The 24,709-nt window shown below is 38.7% G+C and overlaps 1 protein-coding gene across 2 annotated transcripts in view; it reads right to left on the bottom strand.

Moving 5' to 3' along the window:
- Positions 1 to 380: 380 nt before the first annotated feature.
- The window catches only part of ERBB3 (erb-b2 receptor tyrosine kinase 3), a 68,155-nt gene continuing 43,826 nt past the window's right edge, over positions 381 to 24,709 (bottom strand). Inside the window, exons 5-29 of one of the 2 annotated variants that reach the window (XR_012688638.1) lie at positions 22,008 to 22,073; positions 21,093 to 21,211; positions 20,865 to 21,003; positions 19,819 to 19,932; positions 19,373 to 19,493; positions 18,608 to 18,681; positions 18,371 to 18,461; positions 17,369 to 17,571; positions 16,654 to 16,786; positions 16,475 to 16,565; positions 16,230 to 16,384; positions 14,764 to 14,820; positions 12,576 to 12,717; positions 12,028 to 12,147; positions 11,824 to 11,922; positions 10,578 to 10,769; positions 10,268 to 10,423; positions 9,445 to 9,520; positions 9,140 to 9,286; positions 8,932 to 9,029; positions 7,931 to 8,107; positions 6,684 to 6,755; positions 5,803 to 6,070; positions 988 to 4,583; positions 381 to 947 (exon numbers count right to left, since the gene is read on the bottom strand). Coding sequence is in view for 1 of the 2 variants with exons in the window: in XM_075199566.1 (XP_075055667.1) it covers positions 4,012 to 4,583; positions 5,803 to 6,070; positions 6,684 to 6,755; positions 7,931 to 8,107; positions 8,932 to 9,029; positions 9,140 to 9,286; positions 9,445 to 9,520; positions 10,268 to 10,423; positions 10,578 to 10,769; positions 11,824 to 11,922; positions 12,028 to 12,147; positions 12,576 to 12,717; positions 14,764 to 14,820; positions 16,230 to 16,384; positions 16,475 to 16,565; positions 16,654 to 16,786; positions 17,369 to 17,571; positions 18,371 to 18,461; positions 18,608 to 18,681; positions 19,373 to 19,493; positions 19,819 to 19,932; positions 20,865 to 21,003; positions 21,093 to 21,211; positions 22,008 to 22,073 (3,482 nt within the window). In the remaining variant the exon portion in view is untranslated. The other variant, XM_075199566.1, reaches the window with a different exon arrangement.

Genomic DNA, 24,709 nt, shown 5'->3' with positions numbered 1-24,709 from the left:
GCTCTCTCTTGAGGCTTTGTTAGTTAAATAAACTGAATATAAATGTAAAGTGAAATAGATTTTACAGTAAGTACAAAAATCCTATTTTCTTGAACTCACACCCACCACGCCAGGTGTGTGGGAATAGCACTAGTGCTTTTCAGCACAAGACTGATTAGACCTGATTGCCCCCCCCCCCAATTTTGTCATTACCAGCCTAGTCTGGCAGCACTAGGGCTGGTTAGGGGCAAGGGATCCTATTTTTAAAATGCTTATTTAATGCCCTTTTGGTCAAGGAATACTAGGGAGGTAGAGCTCCATAGTACAAATATGCACCTGCTCAACACCAAGCATGTTCAAAAGATTGATAGTGAAGGACAAATATGCAAGAGACAGTAAAATAAATTTGCATACAAAAGACATTTTATTTGATACATAATACTTTACACATAACTTGCCTCACAGCTGGAGACTGAATCTAGTTACAAGCATATTCCCTCCTATATATTTCACTTTATAAGACAAATTCATCCTGTCATCCAGGAGTGTGCTCTGTCACACACTACTCATTGCTTGTTTGAACAGTACAAAAATAATGTACAAAAATAGACTTTGGATAGAAATGTTCATACAAGGTTATTTCACAAAAATGTACAAAACAGGAGGAAATACATAAAGCAAGTGACAACGTTGTTAGATTGCATAAACACAAAGTTGCAATATGTATCTCCCTATGTAAAGTGAACCCATTATCTGCACACAGCGGAAGTAGAATGAGAATCCTTGAAAATTCACATTATCATTTCCAAGTGACTTTTTGGGTAGTTAACCGCTGGTGCTTTGTATACCAGTGACTATCCAGTGGCAAAATCTTCAGTGTTCACTACACTCAAATCGCTCATACTACTACATTTAAAAGAATGAGGAAAACTCATCCCGTCACACAGGAGCGTTTATGAACATAAACGCTCCTGTGTGACTGGATGAGTTTTCCTCATTCCAGAATACTTTACATGCGGTGTCTCCAAAGCTTAACCTCTTCCATGTGACCAGGAAAGAATTTGTTCAAAGCACCAGGGTGATGCCATGTTGTAGTCCGGACGTTGGTTCTGCCCACAAAACAGGCATCTGTACTATGTGTAGATGATTTATACACATTAAGGCCATGCAATGGGACTTATTTTGTATATCTATCACAGTGTAGTGCAATCCAGGCCATGTAGGAGATCTTGCAATCAAAGGCAGAACTTACTGTGTTGTGTGTGTGTGTGTATATATATATATATATATATATATATATATATATATATATATATATACATATATATACACACACACACACACACACACACACACACACTCACACACATAATTTTTTACTGAAAAACACATTTTATTGTAACAAACAAAAACTTCTCCCTTATCATTAAGTTTAGACTTAATAGGTGTTGAAAAACATAAATAGTTAAAAGTTCCGGCAATACCTTATACTTGTCCTCACTTTAACAGAACATTAAGAGCACTTTCATTAACATGTCTCAAAGTTTTTCAACAGCATGATGTACTATGTACTTGTACGCTGCAGTATGTGGGCAATAATCTGTTCACTTACATTATTGTTTGGCCAGCATCAAAGCACATTTAATTGGCCTAAGAATGCGCATTACAGGTCTAACACCCGCGTGTACAGTGCGTTATACATCTCAGTGGAATATCCACATCGTCCTCAAATTAATAGGGCTTCAGCCTATGGCCAAAGTCAAAAATACAGCTTATACTGATAATGGTCATTTATTATCAGTGCAAACCAGGAGACTTATGTCAATACAATAATCTCAACATCTTCAGCCTTCTACCCATGGATTTACATCACACTGAGGAACAAGGAGTGACCATTATACATGTCATTGCCCAGAAGTTCCTTTTTTTAGGTCTAGATCTGTACTGAATATGATGGGAGTAATGTAACATTGCTACCACAGGTACCTGAACAATATAAGTATTGGTCAATTTTATATTTTGTCTTTAACATATTTAATATATTGATTAGTTTTCAGTTTGTCCAAGTATTGGTCAAGAAGCAAACTGAGTTATCAAAAAGTCATTATCCGTTAATGTACAGATCATACATAAATCATTGTCATGATAAAAAATATTATTATAAACAACTTTTAGTGTAGAGCAGCACCTACTCTGTCCACGTTCAAACGTTTAATTTGATTGTTTATTTTGAAATGATTTTATTATTACCCCAAGTCATCATTATTATTACATCAGATTTATATAGAAAATGTATACAAACCAACAAACATACATAAAATATTCCATGTTAGCCAAGGAGATTAGAAGTAGACTTTTTCTCCTAAATGACCAGTCATGGAAAGCTGCATTATTTTTTATTTCAACTAGTTACAATGCAAATGTTTCATATTTATTTCAACTTTATTTTGTATTTGACTACAAAAGTAATATAATGCGATGTTTTAGCTATTCTTGAAGAACAGTTTTATCATGAACAGTGAAGAGGTTAGCACATGAGAGAATACAAACGTCCACTCTTACAAATTAATTGAGAGTATTTGTTGATCATATTCTCAAACTGTAATCCTCCTGTCAAATATCCTAACCATGCTTGACGTCTTCATAAATACCCATGGAAAAATCATTTTCAAAAGGCCTGAACAATTAAACCCACAGATTGTACAATGGATCTGGTTAGAAACAATTGCATTTCAATTTTGGCAGTGAACCACAAATAGAAAACCAGATATTAAGTGACTTGACATAATGTTGAAATCCCCTTAATAATAAAAGCTCACACTTTATAAGTACTATGGCAGTGCAGTATTATAGCTAAGTGTGTTCCCCTATAGGCATTTACTTTGAAATATGCTCTGAATTGAATTTCCCAAGGCTATAAGACTGTAAACGATCTTCAGGGCACTTCGTAGGCTGAAGGTCACCTATGGCTGCAATATATTCAGTATGTGTTGGAGCCCTTTGCATTTTTTTGCAGACAAGATGCACATTCATATATTCTTTTACTTTAAATGTATGAGCTGCAACCACTGTTTTATGAATACAATATGTGTCACGTGTAATTAGCACCACTTTAAAATATTTCAGTGTGGTCTTTAGTGACTGCTGCGTGTCTGTCCACTAGAGTCATTATCTAGTACCCTCTTGCATAACATTTCTTGCTGTACCAGTCTAACAAAACATGTTATAGAGCAGGACATTACTGTGTACAAATGGTAGAAGCGAATATTAATAATGGCACGTGCCAATATTTGATTGTTTGCCATGTATCTCTACCTATAGACGTTACTTGCACATTTGTAAATTCCCATAAGTATGTTGCTGGAAAATGTCTAGAAATCCCAACTGTGTACAAAAACATTATTATTATTATTATTATTATTATTATTATTATTACCATAGCATATCCAATCCAAGTTGTTTCTCAATCTGATAAAAATCATTTGTTGGTGTGTGGCATTGTTAGATTCCCCATTAAGATGTTTGTGGAATACATGCCGTCGTGAACTGTTATTCAGAAGAATGAACAATATGAACCTATATAACAGGACATACCGCTGACATAGAGATTACTGTTCATTTGATTGAAGCAATGAAATGCTACTTTTCTTATAACTGTTTATAAGTTTTAGGAATAGACCGACATGAACTGAAGAAAGATATGCCGGGTGTACTAATTGTACAAGGAAATGCATTTGTATTAAGTGGCCATTATGAATTTCCCTCATAAAATAATCTTCATGAGTGGCCCATTTCCGAGGTTCTGCATACGTAGGAATATCCTGACCTATGATCTTTATCGCTGGCGACACACATATACAATATGTTCATGCCACTTGCAGTAGCTGGCGCTTCTGGTAATACCGCTCTGAAATTAAAGACTGTGTCCAGTAGCTGACTTCAGAAGTAGAGACTTGATAGCAGGAAGTGAGCACTACACAAGGGGTGTAGGAGGAGAGCGATTGTCCTGCAGATTTATAACATCTGTATTGTTTATGTTCGTTGCAGGTCACTCTTGACAAACAGGCGGCTGTGCCAGTAGTCTGGGTTATCAAATGCACAGTCTTTTACCTCCAGTTCTCGAAGAGGCTGCATGTACCCTTTCTGTAGCGCCTCCCTGTGGCATGTTTGTGGGATCACTGTGGGTTTGTCCAAGGACTTTGGCCGGCTGGCAATTAAGTTCATGTCCTCATAGCCCTGTTTGTCACCCGAAGTGCTGTCCTTTCTCATTTTGCCACTTCGGTTCATGTAAGTGTACTCTGTGTCCTCCTCCCTCAGCTCTTGGCTGTGGTTGCACCTTGCCTGTTCATTCATATACTCATAGTCCTCCTTGTTCCCATATTCATAATCACTGTCCTTACTGCCCTCATATGTAGATGACGTGCGTTCACTGTTTGCATCCCTTGCCCCTCGGATGTCCATATATTCATACTCCAGTCTCTCTGATGGCAGCCTTTTCCTGTTCATGTACTCATACTCCTCATCATCCTCTTCACTGGCATCTGGCAAGCATGGGGTCACAGATCTGGATCCTTGGGATCTCAATGTACCATCCTGTGATAAGTCTGTAAGATAATATGAAAAGAGGTGAGTTTTGGATGTGCAGATGGAGAAAGATATTCTATATTTATAGTGAGCACATTTGGATCATTTAATGTGTCTCCTTATAAGTAATTACTTGTAGTATGCACAGGTAGTCTTGTCTTCCTACAACCAGACAGAAGTGATATATTCTTCATATTACAATATATGTCATTACAAAATAAAATGCACAGAAACTGCCCATGTGCTATTGTTTATTTTTTGGTTTTATATAACAATTGGAAGCAGTATACTGCTAGGGGATGTCTTGTAGATTTTTAGCTTCAGAGTTGTCATGTCCTGCACCTCCTGGTGATGTCATTAATTCTCACATCAATCAATATTTATATGCCGCATAATGCCACACAGTCATGCCCCCAATTTAATTTTCTCAGGGGATCAGAAAAAATTGTTTTCTAATCCGGGAAAGTGTAAAATGAGGGAAATGTCTAAAAATACCACAAACGTCAAGTAAAATAAGGTAAAGCACACAAGGTGATTCATAATTACATGATATTGTTTTGCTAAACACTTTATTCCAGCATGTAAAATACAAATACTGTATCTGCCATGAAAAATCTCATCTTTGCAGAAAGATAAATGGCTAACTTTTGTCCTTATCTGAGAAAAAATACCCACCCTTATATGTACTTATATGTACAGTGTTAGTAACATATGCAACAATAGATACTGAACTGAACCCTTGCTGCAATACACAAAACATTATACTATGTCAGTAGTCATTTTGCTTTTCTGCTAAACACCATAGTTATATTACATATAACGCACAGTAGAGTGCAATTCAAATTATTACTGGGATCAATTCAGTCATCCTGAAGACAGTTTGCTAATTAAATAAAAACAAAACAAATAAAACTAATCTCCTGACTTCACGGAGCCATAAATTAAGGCTTTACTAATAATAAATTATTCTTTCAGATACACGATCCTTATAATCTTGTGTGACATGTCTTACCCTTCAGTCATAATAAAGACTCTGGTATATTTACTAAACTGCAGGTTTGAAAAAGTGAAGATGTTGCCTATAGCAACCAATCAGATTCTAGCTATCATTTTGTAGAATGTACTAAATAAATGACAGCTAGAATCTGATTGGTTGCTATAGGCAACATCTCCATGTTTTCAAACTGGCAGTTTAGTAAATATAGCCCTCATTTTGGTGTAGAACAGATGTATACATACCTCCCTGGCTAAGCTGTGGAAAAATGTACTCGCTGTCCGCATCTGCCAAACCAGCAAGGAGACTATCCCTCTGGGAGCGATAGGCACTGTCTACACGTGAACGAGGGCTACGACTCAGGCTTCCACCTCCATATGACATTTCCTCTGCTGTCTCCATGTCCGATGAAGTACAACAGCCCTCAGATGATTCTGACACTGTGCGGCCTAAAGAATCCTCCCGTCTCCTGGTCACATGTCTGGGACTTGGTTCTGGATGATACACTGTACCCTGGGGAGGAAAATCATTACTCTTTCACTGCACACCAAACAGTGATATTTATTCAATACTCCATTTTTATCTTAACTCATACCTACGGAATGGGGTACGGAAAGCAAAAGGGTTCAATAAAGACAGCACTGGAGCCTTTCGTTACAAGCTAACCCTTTATAGATGGAGTTTACATGTTCTCTCCGTGTCCACGTGGGTTTGTTCCGATTTTCTCCCATGATCCAAAAACATACTTTTAACTAAACTGACCCTAGTATGTGCATGTGTGTATGTGTCGTAGGAAATTAGATTGTGAGCTCCATTGGTACTGAAACTGATGTAATTGATTACAAATGATCACTACAGCCTGTGCAATATGTTGGCACTATATAAATAAAGCTAAATATGAATAAACGTTAAGCTGCATAAAAGAAAAAGACTCATGTACTAATGTTACACATGCACAATTTGCACTGAACCGGATCCTGGGGAGGGATTCCCTCTTTGTTACAGAAGGGCAGGGCAGCTGGAATAAAGGAGCATCTCCAAACAACATACACCCCTAGATACTAGGCTATCCCATGTGTCCAGTTTACAGAGCTAGTTTCTCAGTCACTATGATTGATTTGGTTACCTTTTTAGTGATGGTTCCAGTGCTCTGGTTCATAGGGAGATACCCAGCAATAGAACTCTGCACACTCTGACTCTGAAACACAAAAACAGGAAATCAAACACTACATATTTTTATGTTGATCACAAAAAATGTTTTTGTTTTACGCTATTCTGCTTATGTTCATTTATCCCCTGAGGACCAATTACGACGAGCAGAATCTGCTTTTGTACATGTAAAAAGTTTACATTTTCTACCTGTTTTCAGTGCCGACATTAACCCTTTGTGAATGAATATGTAGGCTGTGAGCATTATTGGTTAGACAATAGGTGGACTGTGGTGATCGCTAACTGTGAGGTGTATTTTTTCATCTCCAAGAGTGTATTGGAGTCCCTGATATTTAAAAGAGCATAAGGAGAGTGGACTTGGTGTGGAAGAATTATGTATTTTTTGGGTGTTAACAAAGCTATGACCATCAGACCCAAACAGAAGCAAGAGACATTGTATATTGTATTGTATTTGCTCATCAAAAATGATGTCGACAAACTGGGACAAACTACACATGATCTGCAAGTGATACATCAGTGTGCAGTTACACTAACTGTATACAAACAGGGGGAAAGCTATGTGTCCCCATAGCCAGGGCCAACTTATTATTATGATAATGATGAGTAACCTGCATTTTATAGTGCCAGGATCAGGGGCACACCTAGATTTTGTTTTGACTGGGGAAGGGGTGATTTAGAGCCCGGACCCTTTTTCACTCCTAGCTCGGGCGGGGTGCCGGTGGCTGCACTGCACACTATATACATGTACCTGTTGGTACCTAATGGCCACTCTGGTTGTGTTTAATACATGTATACAGTGTGCGGCCACGGGAGCTCACCCCTGTTGGGGGGTGGGGGGGGGGGGATGTCCCGATCATCCCCCGATCATCCCCCTCTGAGTCCACCACTGGCCACGATACTCTGGTACATTACAATTGGTAACAAGCACAGGAATAAAGAAAGAATGGGTATTAGCAAACAGCTTAATGTATATTTCTCATGCCTACACTTGCACTTAATTAAAATACCTCCTTATCATCTATTTTACTTTCAGGACAAGATTTCAAAAATACTTAATTCACAATATCATTTTCCAGAATTCCATTTTCTATTATCAGCTTAGCGAGGACTGTGATGAACTACTTCATGGACCAATTTCTCAATCAAAAAGTACTCGTGTGGTCATGGTCACCTGCAACAAAACCACTTTTGTATAATCCTTACCCTAGAATAGTCTATTCTCTGGCGTGATGCATACACAGTGTTGGGAGTTTTAGGATGTGGACCTATACTGTCATCTTCTTCTGTGTCTAGATCAGTGTCTATATCCTCCACTTCTTCTTTCTCACTCAGTTGTGGTTGCTCTCCAGGAAGAGGTGAATGGAGAGAATCGCTGTCCCGCTGTAGGAGGAAAACCACATTTTATATCTGTGCAGATTAGGCCTATTGTGCAATGCAAAGTAGGGGGGAGCATATCTATATGTATGTATATGTATGTATATGTATGGCTGTATTGTGGGTGCCCCATATATACTGAGGGCATTGTCAAATCTGAAGTACTGTCAGGAATACTAAGGAGAGGGGAGCAGCAAAGTCATGTTCCCAGTCTCAGCACACATTCCAAATCATAATATCCTGTTGGTGTCTTGTAGAAGTACAGCTGGTAAAGCCATCATAGATTGTGACTGGGGCACAGATGCATCCTCCTGCACATTAAATTACATTTTACAAGCTTTAACAAAAGTATGTGCGGATAACCAAATATTTATTGTAAATGTAAATGAATAGCAGATGTCTACAATGAATACAAAAACAGGAATAAATGAATGTGAGAAACCTGTTTGGGAAAGAAACACTTTAAGTTGTAATCATAAACGGGCTTATTTATAGACACAGTTCTATATACACCAATGGGCTGTAACCAACAGGAAGCAGAGGTTTGCTTTCATTAAAAATAGAACAGCTACAACCTAATTGGTTACTGTGGATTACAGTGCATTGCTGCATTGTATTAAATAAGTCCAAACGTGCCAAGGATGAATTGTTGTAATTACGTTTGCCAATGAATTAATGAATAATATTTCTTTGTAATTACTATTTAGGGGACAACATAATAAAACATTGAAAGTGCTAGGAGATGATGGATTAACAGTGTAGTGCATTGAGAGACTACACAGGCAGTTATAGCAGGTGCACGTGGAGTAGATTAAGGAAACACATCTCACTTTTAGGACCAGGTAGCGAGGAGGATCACGGGCCATGCGGGTAAACTCATTGCCCAGCTCCTTGAATGTAGGTCGAACGTTCTCGTCAATCATCCAACCTAAGAAGAGTGCATGAGAGGGAGTGGATGTCAGAGGTCAACCGCGTTAATAAGGAGAAACAAGCGAGTGATGCAGGACAAATAGCTGAGCAGAGAGGCCAAGGACTCACATTTCACCATGACCATGTAGACATCAATGGTACAGATAACAGGCTGGGAGAGCCTCTCCCCTTTCTCAAGGAGGTCTGGCACTTCGGATAGACGGATACCTGGATATGGCTCATCTCCAAATGTCATCATTTCCCACAATGTCACACCTGAATGAAACACACAGAATAGAGGTTATTGCTGTGCAGAGTCAAAGTGCTGTCACAATGTCAGGCCTTGGATAAGTGACAATGAAGGGCTTACACCAGAAGTGTATGCACTGGCTAAATCTGTAGTGAAAAGCAATGCTATGAGCCATTACACTTACCGTAGCTCCATACATCACTTTGATGAGTGTATTTGCCAAAGTGTATACTTTCCAGAGCCATCCACTTAATAGGAGTCTGTGTAGAGTCAGGGGAATAAAAAATTGCTCACATTATACAAAATAAACATGGCAGATCTCTCAAGTATGTTTCTAGTTAATAAATAATTGTCATAGATAATCATTGAGTTTGTCATATCACACAGAGGTTACATAATACAGTATAGTAAGTGGTATAACCATGAGATAATTTATATCTCACCCCAATCACTATGTCCTCTGAGCACTATCCTACTGAAATACTAAGTGTAGGGCAAAGGAATATGATTCATTCATACTTTAGTATGAATGAATGTTGGGTGTTGGATCAGTTCTAATCTATTGTATATTATTATATTGGTAGAAAATGTAAGAAGTGATGTCCAAACTAGATAATATAATATCACTTCACTACCACTCATGTGTTATGAGGAATAACTCACCCACTGCTATAGACTTTAGGAATATCTGAAATTATTTTGGACATCCCTTCCTTATATAAGAAACCTGTTGGGGTTATTTACAAACAAAAAGCAAATGTACATTAATCTGTAGCAACCAGACTTTTGCTTTTGTTATACAACTTGTAATAGACAGTCCCCTAATTGTTGATTGGATGCCATAGGTTAAAGCACATTTTCAGTTCTTTATTAAATGTTCTCTTCCTTGTATGCCAATAAATTAAACAATATACAGTACTTTTATAAGGAATATATATATATAATGACTGGAATACATAATTCTATAGCACAGATGTACTTTGCTACTTAAGAACGTAAAATGCCACCTTTATCTCATTGTAGCAATACTTCTTGTCATCTGGGTACAGGAGATCTGCCACCCCAAAGTCTGACACTTGCACGTGATTGGTAGATTTCATGAGGATGTTTCGAGCCGAGAGGTTCCTGTGAACCATGCGATGTTCCTCCAAGTAATACATGCCCTACAGAAAGACAAACACCAGGTCACAAACATGGAGTACTACAAAGGTAACAGAGGTGTACAAATATGCATTTAACCCATATAGCTGCAAGCCAAACATAGCCAAGGTATACAATCTTACTAACAGGAAGCGTCACTTCTCCATAAGGACTCACCTTGGCTATCTGCACACACCAGTTAAGCAGCATTTGGGGACAAATGGCTCCTGTATCTTTGTTCTGGCGAACATGCTGGAGTAATGAGCTCATTGGCAGAAGCTGTGTGACCAGCTGCAACTGTGTTCCTGGGCAAATACCCAGTAATCGCACTATACAGGGATGATCCAGGCTTCCCATTGCCAGCATGTGCTGTGGAGTCAGAAAGTTGTAACTGTTAATCAAGACTGTTGACACAATGACTACGTGTTGTTGGTAACTACGTATGTTTTGCCTGTAACTGCTATAGATCCATTATAGAGCACATTCCAAACAATGGCACAATCGGTGTTCACTGACTACATATGAATGAAAGGACTGCAAACACAAAAGCTGGATTATGCCTAAGAACTGACAACATGAATAGGTGGAAACTGTGAAGGTATATATGAGACATTGCTTACCCTATCAGATGCTTATTACACAAATACTGTACAATACAGGTCTTATTAGCTTATAAATGAGACAGCGACAGATAGTTGAGAGTAACGAGAGCACAATAGTTATCCATATATAGCTTAATTCCCCTATATTACTGTATATCTACTTTAGAGTGGTCGCAGTCCAAACAAACAAAATGTAATGGTTACAAGAGATATAGATTAAAACAAAACTATACACATAGTAGCATCTTCACAAAATCTATGTGCTGACATGAAGCATTTGACATTTATTTCCTTATCATCATCAGCATTTATTTATAGAGCGCCACTAATTCTGCAGCGCTGTACAGAGAACTCACTCACATCAGTCCCTGCCCCATTGGAGCTTACAGTCTAAATTGCCTAACACACACACACAGACTAGGGTCAATTTGTTAGCAGCCAATGGAGTGTGGGAGGGAACCGGAGCACCCGGAGGAAACCCACGCAAACAGGGGGAGAACATACAAACTCCTCACAGATAAGGCCATGGTTGGGAATTGAACTCATGACCCCAGTGCTGTGAGGCAGAAGTGCTAACCACTAAGCCACTGTGCTGCAGAATTTCTTGAGATTAGATGTATTACCTATGAACCCTCTGTCCTTTAGTATGTATAGCCGTACTTGGACATGTTCTTCCTGTCACTTCTGCTATTTATTGTTCTCCATGATGATGTTAAAACTATGACTATATACTATAGTCTGTAAATAGGAGCAGCATAACATGCTATAGTAAACAACACTTTACACACATACGAAACACTACATGCTTTGCATGGACTCACATCAGTAACAGCATGGAAAGTCTGACAACCGTTGCGGTCCTGTATCACTTTGATGCTAACTGGAATCTTAACAGAATCTCCTTCTGGAATCCAAACACCCTGTGCAGAATAAAGCAGAAATAGTGAAGACCACCCGGGGTGTACAAATGAAAGAGAGAATGCTGGTACATAGATGAGATCATATTTCTTTGACAGACATTATACCTTGTGTACAGTGCCAAACACTCCAGCACCCAAAATCTTGAGTTTCTTCAGCTCAGTGCTTTTAAATATTCTAGCCTGCACAGTGTTGGCCTTTTCTGAAGGGTCCAGCATTTCAGTGCACTGAGAAGAGATAACAAGATTACACTTCAATCCATCATTTTCATACACCTCCTTGTGTCCACTTCAGTCACTCTTCCCTCAGCCTAATTCACTCTATTGGCCCCCTAATTCCCAGCCGATAGATCTGCTAGTGATAGCATGCAGCAATTGACATCACTGACACCCACACTTTGTCTACTCTAGACATTACAACAGTGTCTGCTGTGTCCAGAATCTGGAACAAATAAAGTTTTTATAACCGTCCAATGACAGATGTCAGTCTCTTTAATTCCATGGCCTGAGACAGGTAAAGGAAGGCATATGCCAAAAACAGCGGTTGTTATATGACAAAAGTTTCCAGTTTTTTGACGCCTGTCTCGTTCAGTTACAAAGCTTGTCCAGAAACAAAAGAATTCTGTTCACATTTTGAATCAGTTTGTGTCACTCACCTCTCCCCTCTCCAGGTAGCGCCTCATAGTTCGCTTCTTTCTGATTTTTAGTCCTCTCCAGTACAACAGTGCTAGGAGGATGCAGCAAAGCACCACAAATATGGAGGCTACCACTGACACTGCCACCATTGCGTGGGTCTTACTGCAGACAGAACAATTAGTACTTTATTAGACAAAGTCCTAGAGTGACAGTCCATTCTAACATTTTACCACATTGGTGTTTAGCCTGATCATGTGCTAGATTCCAGCTTATTTTGTGCTTTTGTTGTGGAACACATAAGTGAGACTAGTGGTACATAAAAGATACCAGTCTTGCTTATACCTTTAATGCATGTATAAGAAGTGACCACTATTAAATATATATAATGTAAAACGAGACTTGTCTTATGCAAACTATTAAGTTCCTTATATTGTGCCTCTGTGAGGTTACGGATTCCTAGTGAATTGTTGAGCTGCTCTGTCAGTACTACTGGACCAGCCCACAAAAAGGCCACTAGAGGGCAGTCAACCACAGGTTATTGCCTGTTTCTCAAACTAATATGTAACTAATATAACTGGATATATTATTGTAAAAAATAAGGGACAATTGTGCTTCTTAACAGAATCTGTAGTATGTAGATGTTTACTTCAGATTTTATTGGCTCTGGTGCTGTGACAACTCTATCGCACTTCTTTAAATACTTTATAGTGACAATACATAATAATGATGCAGTGCGGTTTTGGTGAATATTAGCTGGTTTACATGGCTAATGTCAGCACACTTTTAGAATATGTGTCTGAGTTGCCATAAGACTATAATATAAACATATATGCAGTGGGACTACAAATCACTTTAATATAACATTTTATATAGTACAACTAATTGTGTCACCTTTTGTAGCTTGAAAAAGAATCTGTGAATGTGAAATATCACTGTTTTTGCTATTTTTACCAATTGTTAGACAACATAATAAGGACTTTTTAATCCGGTGCCGTCTTGAATCACTTTAAACCTTACACAGAGGAGTGAGTCATCAAAGTGACCGTGGTCTTGACTAGCACTTTAATTTATCCCTCTCTTCATTTTCTACATATATTGTGCTGCACCAAGCAGCCTACAGAGAAATGGTTGAAGAATGACAGTGACTAGACAGCAATTTGATTCATAGCGTTATAATCTGTGCTCCGTGATATGAACTGGTAAGGAACAGATTAGGGACAGCCATAGACTCAATGGCCTTAGGCAGTGTTGAGTTGACAAAAACCACTACAATGTTGTAGTGTCACTCCAGCAAGAGTGTTTACTACAAATAATGCCTTGTAGGGCCTATGCTGCCTGCAATGTTTTTATATAGATGAGAAATCTGGGATAATTGCAGTGATGTCACACAGATGAGTAATATTACAATGCTGGGACCTGAAGCAGCGTGAGAGTTATTTCTGGCAAGGAAAGGTGATACTGACAGGTAAGGTGATTGCACGTAACCCTGAATTAACAGTTCAGCCATTATGCTTATTTTCTATATGCCTGTATGAGCCGACCACTTTTTTTTATTCCCCTAATTTACATACTAAATAACCCAATTGCCCTGGACATGCCGTAGCTCACATCGTGTACGGGGAACACAAGCTGATTGTCCTCACAGTTCCTCTCTCTGTATAGTGAGTTATTATGAGAAATAAGGGAATTAAGCCAAAGTTTGTGACTTCTACTATCCCACTTGGTAGGGAAATTCCAGGAAAACGTTAATAATGTGGACACTGTAATTGTTCTTTGTTTGTCTATAAAGATATGTAGCATTATTACACTTGCAAGTAATGTTATTTTATATCAACATTTGATATATTGATATCTGAACTTTGCAGTGATTTCTCAATCGCGTCAAATTTGATTAATAAAACATTGCATAATGAACCAGTTTGTACTTTATATGACGTACTGTGTGCAGTATATTCTATTTACTCAAAAAATCATTGATGCTGCTCATCAATCTGCTCGTCAGTGCACAAGAAAGTGAGGTACATGGAAAATAAGATTCACAAAAACATATATTTATTCCTTCCATTCCCATTTTTAAAAATGATGAAGAAACCTCTTTCTTTGACCACTGAGTCATCCAGCATATACAATGTTTTAAACATGAGCGTGATTAGAGTGTAAAATGCTCTATACTTTAATTAAACAAAAAACACAATTTCAGACATTTACCTTTCTGCTACATGTGGACCAATGGCAATGCACTTGTGTATCCCAGCTCCAGTACACCTGTGAAACAGAAAGGAATACTTATTATGACAGAAACGCTGGCAAAATCATTGACGGACTGTATGTAAGACATAAAATTTTGAACCCCAGGAGAAAATGTTGGTATTGGAAAGACAGATTTCCAAAAGTTTTGGGCTCAAGAAGAACCAGAGCAAAGGTTCCCTGGAGTGAATGGAGAGAGAGGGAGGGCCTCACTTCCTTAGGGCCAGCCAGCCAGACAGCAGGCTAATTAAAAGTTGCACCATCAAGGTGCAGTTTAAAAGTTTGTCAGTTTGCTCCATCATTCTCTCCTGGGGACAGTGGCTGGAATCCTCCATTGAGAGAGAAAGCGGTTATTTGTTTATAAGTAAACTAAACTTGCCTACTGCTGTTTTGTTGTTTTATTTTATTTTTCTCTTTGATAAAACTAGCTGAGGCTCGTTGTACTAGAACATTGGACTGCTGTGACTTTTTATGGCCGCTGTGTGAACAATTCCCCTATCTACCCCACGAGCCTGCGTCTGTACCCTGATGTTGTGACATTATTATACAGAATTCTCAAAAGCACAAACAAAAAACAGGAATCTGGGTTTTATGGTGATATAGACAGAATATTCATGTTGCTACACTGACTAACTGTCCAATTTTAACCCTACAATTGCTTTAGCACAAGTGTGTTAAATAAGTTCTCTACCTAATAATAACTGGTGGCCATAGTTAGCATAACAGTAAGGGTGGTGTCAGATGGGCTCTTTCTCCAGCCTACATATAACTGCTCCAGTAACTGGTGTTCATCCACTCCTTACATCTCCACTTGGAGTTTACACTTCTGCTATATGCAGACATGCAGAAAGTATAGAAGGAGGTTCCTGAAGCAATTATATGCCCGGTGCTGAAGGTGGCCGTACTCCATACAACTTTACCTAAATGAGAGTGCGGCTTTCCCCCAAAAGTAGCATTACAGTCTTCAGCCCATGAGATTGCACAAGTACCTGGGGAATGCAAAAGTAATGGACAGCTGCTGCTGCAGTCACAGCCCAGTGAAATGGAGCTCCGGCTGTCCACATAGAAATGGCAGATTGCTGTTGTATACTAAACGTGGCCAGGCTTCTCAGTCTGAAAATATTCTGGGCTTAGAAGTGCAATACAGGTTTTGGTAAACCTCATTGCTATCATTTAAACTAACAGTTAAGGGACCAGTGGATGTACAATCAAATGAGTACCATGTTGGGGGGCACTAATGTGAGGGATTCTGGGAAGGTGGACAACATTTTAAAGACACAAAGCACTTCATGCATCAGTGATGTTAATAGTGTCTAGTGGATTGAATATGGGAACCCACAAAATGTCTGCCTCCTCTGTGTGTAGACACAGGAGCACTATAAATTAAGCTTGCAGTAATCAATTGAAGAGGCGGAATGAAAACTCACCCATTGGTACAATTCTCATGACAGGGCAGACAGATGTTATTCACACTGGAGTACTTGTAAATTGGTCCCTTTTCCCCCATGACTCCATCGGGACACACATCCACACAGTGCGTCCCATCACGGTAGTTTGCACACTGCATACAGGAGTCTGCACCCTGCCAGAATTAAGATAATCTTTATGCAGAGGAAGTAATTAGAAACGTCAACATTAGATGAAGTCGTTAGTTGGAACATTCAATACTTACTGTTCCATTGCAAGTCAGACTTTCCTCCATCTTCTGACACTCTCTGTGGCACTGAAGACAAACATTATCCTTGGTAAACTCCCTCGTATCCCTACACAAAACAAAGGGAGATGATCTGTTGTCATTATACCATAACAATACAAGGCACATACATCTATAACAGAGAGTTCTAGGATTACCCTTGTGAGAGGTTGCAGGATAGCACACAGATCCCATCTCGACTAAAGTTCCTGCATGACAGGCATTGTTCAGGACCAGAACCCCAGCATCCAAAATCAGAACAAAGTGGGTCACACACCTTCCCTTCCTTCACTGTGTAAAGAAAAATATATATTTATACAAAATAAATTGCATCCCAAAAAAAAACTTTTTAATTAATTGTATTGTTCCAATTGTATCCATGTTAATATTGCTATAATAGAGTTGCTGAACAACCATAAAATAACTTTTCCTCATGGTCATGGAAACAGAATACACAATTCTCACTAATGATCTACTCTAAAGTTCCCTAATGATTTCTAATTGCATGAACCCTTTCTTCATAAAATGACTGGTTTTAAAGGTAAACTATCATCAAAATACATTTTGTATTCTCTATTTGTACACTTATATTGCTCCTCCCACTCATTCAAGGGGGTTTTGAGGGGAGTGGAGTGGGGGATGGGCTTGGCAAGCCCCCCACGTAGTGTGACCACAGCCTATTTGCATGGCAAAGTTATTATTTTTAAATCCAGACAACAGATGTTTCAACTTGATAATTGCTTTTAAATATGGTTATATTATTAATGCTCGCCTGAATGGATAAAGATAAGCCCCCTATTACCCCCCAACCCCATTATTTTGAAAAATACATCAAAAGCACAATAATTTCACCAGAACAAGTGTAAGATTTACCACAGGTAGCTGGAGCCTTGTTATTCTTTAAATCATAGTTCTGTCGCCTTGTTGTAAATAATTGTCCCCAGCTAATGGTGTGATAATAGCAAAGGTTCTCATTCTCTGTGATATAAACCTTCCCAGCGCTTATATCACGCAGGGAGCGAAAGCCCAAAGAGGTCACATTGCTGTTCTTCATCACAAGTAGTGAGACCCCACGGCTGCAATACATAAATATATATAGTATTAGCTTATTGAATAACTAGCAAGGCAATTGACCGGGGATGGAAGTATATACTTTGCCTGATAAAAAAGACTTCATCACAAAATATCCCTTTAGTGTGTTATGTAACATTAGATTTTGTTAAACCCTTTGTCATAATGCAGCTCGATATGACTTTTTATTATGTTAGATAGGACACCCCGACAGCCTGCACGTGTCAATATTGTTATTGCTTTAATTGAAGATTAATTTGTAGACAAGAACACACAACATATGTGGAGTGTCAGAGCACAGCAGTAAATATCACATAATGGTCACGGTGTTCCTTCACATGCACTGAATAGACCAGTGGATTCCAAACTTTTTCAGTTCAAGGCACCCTTAGAGCCTCCATAATTTTTTCAAGGCACCCCTAAGCCAAAATAAATACCAAGTAGTCCCCCTCCTTGCTTACCACTGGCCCTGGTCGAGGCACCCCTGTGAGATCACCGAGGAACCCCAGGGAGCCTAGGCACACAGTTTGGGAACCACTGGAATAGACAATACTGTAAAACATGACCTTCATTGGAAAGAGAAAAGTATGCATCTAAACTTATATTAGCCTTAAATATCATTAAGAAATATTGCTGTTTGGCTGTCAACCTTCTTTTCAGGTTCTGTCATCCAGTTACACGTCCATAAAACATCCAAGTTGTGGGTGCAGATGTCCTGTATTTTATGAATTATAGGAATTTTTAACTCTTGTCACATACATGGAAAGGTTTTATTCCCATAACACAAGGACAGTAGAGACTCACTTGTAGAGTGTTCGACCTCCTATGGTGGTGAGGCTGGAGAAGACACTGAAGTCATTCATATGTTTTGGCCAAGATTGGATGTTTAGGTATCCTAAGGGAGAGATGCACGTGAGCAGGTAGACGTTATTACCAGAAAGGTTTGTGATCGGTCTCCTTTCTATACAATTATTCCGCCTCGCATAATGCCTAGGACATAACCAGTTCACTTGTACAAAACCTCAATAGAGTTCCTCATACCTGTGATCTCTTGCACTGTTTTAAAGACATTCAGTTTGCTAGGGTCCAAAGCAGTGATATTCATCCATTCATCCCTAAAATACACATAAACAATACTCAGCTAAACATTCTAGAATTAATGTACTTTAAATATATCTCTTGCTCTTGGTATGTTCCCTATAGATCCAAATTCACCACTACTTCTTACAACCACCAGTCTTGACAGCTGGTTTGAATACCGGCCAAGAATGAAGACTTTCAGTATATTTTGAAAATGTACAATATTGATAGTGATGGCAGCTGAATCTGGAAACCACTATCCATTATCCATCTACTGCACAGCTTCTTGGAGTTAATGCAAGCAATCAATAGGTCCTGTTTAACCTTTCATCGGATTTATTTTGCATCTGTTTTTAATGCTTGCACATTTATAATGCAGGTTCTAAAGTAACATTTACACGGTTAACGGCAGCTTTGCTGATGGTCTAACCATCTGAGGATGAGTCATAGCGTCACTGAAGCTTCCACACTGAGGCAGTTCCTGTCAAATGGATCTTTGTCCAGTGTGGCCACACTTGCGTAGTCATACCGAATGTCAGAATCACATTGGGCCTAACTAGTGTGGTTGGCCAATACCATACACATAACAATCATGGCAGACAGAATTACCAAGTGCTCCAAATCAAAAACCACTTGAATCTTAACTGTTTTCTTATGTTTGTGCTGTTGCTTTTGTTGTTGTTAGTGGAGCATCTGTGTATATAAATGCACATCATTCCATCTTACCCATCCAGGCCAATGGTGAGGAAGTCCAAATTGCCCAGTATCTTGGTGCAGTTAACAAACTTGTCAATGTTACTAGAATCCACTGTCTGATATTTACTGCCCAGTCCAGTCCCTTCACAAGCTGGATTTAAGGGAAAGAGAAGAAATGGAATAACTTATATTAATGAAGATACGGAGGAAGTCAATAAATGATGAAAATCCTTGCAGTGTCCTGGAGTCCCACCAGGGCTTCTAGACTGGACTTACACATAAATATTTCTACCCTTTATATTAATTCCAAGAACCAAACTGTTACTGACAACCTGGCTATTTGATTCCTAACACTGCACAGCTGAGTTACAGGTTTCATCATTATCAGACTGAAAATATTTAAGTGGAAAATGTAATTCAGGAAAAGAAAACTTTATCAGGACCCTGCTGTGATGTCCCCAACAATGGATGACTACCTTTGGGGCACAGCCCTGAACATGGCTCACACATCTTGACCCCATTCTTATTGACTTCCATCTTGTTGCTGGGACAAGCACGGACACAGGAGTTGTGGTCCACCACAAAGTTATCTGCAGAGCACAAAACACACAAATTCAACTTTATCTTATGATATCAGCATAATCATATTAACATTGATTCTATTTATTGTCTGTAGGGGAAATAAACCATTAATCAATGAGGAGCCACATGTTCTACAGCACCTTACAGTGTATATATATATATATATATATATATATATATATATATATATATATATATATATATATATATGGAATAAATGTTCTATTTGTTTGGAAATAATTGAAATTCTGGCGCTGGTCTGTTCATTTTCCTTTGGGCTATAGTGATTATTACGCATTGTTTGGACCCTGCACAGCTGGCTGTCTCTGTGAGTACTGAGTTCTGCCTCTCTCTGGATACAATTGTGAGATGTTGCCCAGAGCAATCAATCAGATCATAGTTACCACATTCTAGAATGCACTAATTTTCGAAGGTTTGATAAATCTATCCTAAGGTCTTTTTTTAATCTTTTTCTGGTCCTTAACTATGAGATACTCTGTAAAATATATCAGTGTTCTGCAGATTTTTAGATAATTGAATTAGCTAATAGATCTACAAAGGTCCTGGATAGTACAAGTTCTATTCCCATAAAACCTAATTGCTTTCCCACACATACAGTACCTTTTATCTTTGATGGACTACCCCATATATGACTATTTATCCCTTCTGACCCCCTTGTAACCTGATGCTATTTTTCTCTGTTTCCCACAGCGTCTTTTCATTAGATGATCAAGCGGCCAAAACTTTCCCCCCATATCTTTCTGACTGTAGATAATGTCTTAGTCACCTCTATTTCTGTACATTGACTAGCTCTCATCTTTGATTGTGTAATGTTGTTTGTCCTTCTAAGTTATATTCATACTTTACAGAGAAATAATTAAAAGCTGTGTATGTATACAAGGCGACTCAGACATCAGTTCTACTCCCTGGCTATACATACGGGGGCAGTTCTTGACACATGATCCTCCATACTGGAATTTGGCATCAGGGCCATGTTCCATTTGACTGGTCACAGGGTTGTAAATCAGCTGGGAACATCGTGGGACACAGGTTCCATTATCATTAAAGTTCCGACATGACTGTATGAAAGAGTAGACAGTTATGTATATGAGAGAGTGTTGGACTTGGGATGTAAATGTCTCTTATAAATTCAATGAGAAGTACTCACAAAGCATTGAGTGTTTGAGGATCCCGTACAGCCCCCAGCACACTCATCATGGCAGCATTCACTGTAAGCCTGTCCATAGCAACGGCCATTGCACTGAGCCGCACAAATGTTCTTTGTCACTGCATGGAGAGATACAAGGATGTAATCATGGCTATTACAGTACACAAATTATGTTCTCTGTGCTCATAATACTACCCTATAACCACCACAACAGTCACTTTCCTTATATACGACCTCATTTTACACCTGCACAGATCCTGTTGCAATGCAAGGGGTGCAAATGCATTTGTAGCATGCAGGGAAAATATGATTTTCCATATAGCACAGAAATATTTGAAACCTTTATTTTTATAATGTCAGTTACCATCTATTTATGATGTACAAAAAAATTAATTAAATTTGCAGCTCTGCAATGCAACATTGTTTTGCCAAGGTGCAAAATGACACCAGCTGGCTTTACTCTTAGCTATCAATGAGGTCTAATATGACTGATATTTTTATATTGTGAATTGATACAGTGATAGCCCAGCCTCACACACAACATATTAAACTATTCTTTATTTTACAAACTTTGTGTTATCTTTGCCTTTTAAGATGGACAGCTGGTCAGGTCATATGTTATTATTGTACATGCAGAACTTTACAGAGCTGGAGCATGTTTCAGTAAGCTTGTTCAATGTAATCAATACAGAATGTATTATATTTATTAATGAACTGTCACTGATCTGTGAGACACAAATACTGATATAAGGAGAGCTGACCCCCCCTCCCCCACATATCATTACAATCTATAGATGGGTGCAGTGGTTCTCCTAGTGTGTCAGTCTGTTGTTTGGAGTGAATAGTGATATTATTGACGCCATCTGGAAGTTGTGATAAATGAATCAGAGTTACAGTGAAAACCCAAACACTCACATTTCTGACATTCTTCCTCTCCAGGTCCCCAGCACTTCTCATTGCAGGAGGGATGGCAAAGCTTACCTGCATCAAAGAATAAAGCCATTGTTCAAGAACAGCAGTTTAAGAAGAAAAATTGCTATGCCACTTCAGTGGAATGAAACGTTAATTACATAGGTTATTAATACCTGTCTTGTGACAAACAAGAGTTTACTTACTAACATTGCAACCAATCGGATACTTGCTTTCATTGTCTAACTTGCACTAGACAAATAAAATTGTTGGATGGTGCGGTTTGTCATGGCCACGTGAACATAGCTTATACTTGAGCTTCAGGTCTGTGCTGTAAAATTGGTGATAACCCCTAACCATGCCAGAAATATGCCCCAAATATCTGTGGGAAACTATTGGCCATTTCTTGGCAGGAACTCTCCTCAGTCTACTCTTCTGCAGATCAGTAACCAGGAGCGTAGCACAGCATATTATCTACTACTGTGGCTGGACCATTTGTGGAGGGCCAGTGACAGCAATTCCTGAATATTCACTGGAAGACTGATGATAATCCGGGGCAGCACCGTGGCTAAGTGGTTAGCACTTCTGCCTCACAGCACTGGGGTCATGAGTTCAATTCCCGAGCATGACCTTATCTCAGTGGAGTTTGTATGTTCTCCCCGTGTTTGCGTGGGTGTGCTCTGGTTTCCTCCCACACTCCAAAAACATACTGGTAGGTTAATTGGCTACTATCAAATTGACCCTAGTCTGTGTGTGTGTGTGTGTGTGTGTGTGTGTGTGTGTGTGTGTGTGTGTGTGGGGTGGGGAATTTCGACTGTAAGCTCCAATGGGGCGGGGACTGATGTGAGTGAGTTGTCTGTACAGTGCAGCGGAATTAATGGCGCTATATAAATAAATGGTGATGATGATGATGATAATGAAAAACTCAAAGAAATATTATTAGAATCAGAGGCTTGTAGTAACTGATCACAGATCTACAATGCTGGGATATTTAATGTCACTGGACCAACTTGTTCCATTTTTCCATTATTTTGATTTGTGATTAGAAGTCAAATAGATATTCATCAAATCCATTATAAAGAAGCCCATAAATCACTAGAATCACTGATTTATCTCAGTTAAGTATAGAACAGGGAAATCTATGATCCATCTAGTAAGTCACTGTGCAAATCACTAAAAATTATTTTACTTTTTTCAGACAATCAAATTGCCTTACAATCAGTGAGATAAGAAAAATAAAAAACACCTATGACCAGCTATATGCTACCAATTACCCCACTCTGCTACATAAGATCAAAACAGACATTCACAGATGGATTGGGCATAATGTGGCCATCAAATTTAATTTCCTGCCCTGGCTGTTATATCTATTTCAAGCCTTGCCAGTTAAAATACCAGTCTGTTTATTTAAATATCTTCATCAGTTTATCTCCAAATGTATCTTGTCAAAGAGAATTCCCCATATCAAACAGTGTCTGTTGCACATTACATCTTCACACTTAGATAAGCTGTCAGTATCCTCCAACCTATGGTCACCTAAACATCTAAGGCCCACAACCTCCAAACCTCACCACATTATATATTTTTCCGGACATATTATACCCCTTGTGAACAATTTCTTGTTTCCACTGAGCATGTCTATCACAACCTTCCCAGCCTGGGTTTCTATTAAGATCATTATCATTTTTTGTCTGATTTCCCTGAAGTTCCCGATCGGTAGTAACAACTTTAATCAATTCCATGCCTCGTTCATATTGGTCTTAAACCGACCTTGGTGCAGCCGGTCTTTATATATGAATATTACATTTTTATATATAAGTTATATTTATTTTATTTTGATCAGTGCACTGTGCATGGAAAGTGTAAAAATGTGATACAGGATGATACCTGATTTCCACCACTGGTGCAGAATTCAGGGGCACCACTGAATATGTGCCCTCTACACCACTCTCTCTCTGTACAATAATTATATATTATATATAATTATTATTATTATATTATTATAGGTTGTTGCTGCACTGTTCCACTAAATGAAGCATTCTGCACTTCACTTCATTGGCTCCCACTGCCTCAGCAATGTGTTTATGTTACAGGTTTGAGCCAATCATTCAGCAAAACCTGGAGGTAGATTAACTGAAACTACTAAAAATGAAAAGTGTAGGTGTTGCCCATAGCAACCAATCCCATTCTATCATCTTCTAGAATGTACTGTACTAGCATGTAGCTAGAATGTGATTGGTTGCTATGGGCAACACCTCCACTTTTCCTTTTTAGAACTTTTAGTAAATCTACCACATGGACTTTATGTTGTTTATCTAATCCATGGAGGCACTAATGGATTATGTGGTTTGCCATGATAACTGTTATAATTGTTACAATTAGAGACTTCTATAAGCTGCAAATGCAAACCATTTGGTCATACACAGTTACATTCACATCATGAGAAAACGACAGACTTGTTTTGTATCTTGCAAGGGTGAAGCTTGTAACAAGTAAACCTGACAGCCCCACAGGTGTGGAGAAGATAATATAAAACTACTAATAACACATATTCATTTATAGATCTACAATCTGCAATGTACGAGCAAAACCGAATTGAAATGCTCATATTGCAATAAACTGCTTTAACCACAGGGTGACAAAACAATGACATTTCTTATGCTGTTGTTACTGTGTCTTAATAATAAAATAGCCTGTTCTGTGTCGTT

The sequence above is a fragment of the Mixophyes fleayi genome, chromosome 2 (assembly GCF_038048845.1).
Source record: "Mixophyes fleayi isolate aMixFle1 chromosome 2, aMixFle1.hap1, whole genome shotgun sequence".
NCBI classification, from domain to species: Eukaryota; Metazoa; Chordata; class Amphibia; order Anura; family Limnodynastidae; genus Mixophyes; species Mixophyes fleayi.
This window is presented reverse-complemented; position numbering and strand designations above follow the sequence as displayed.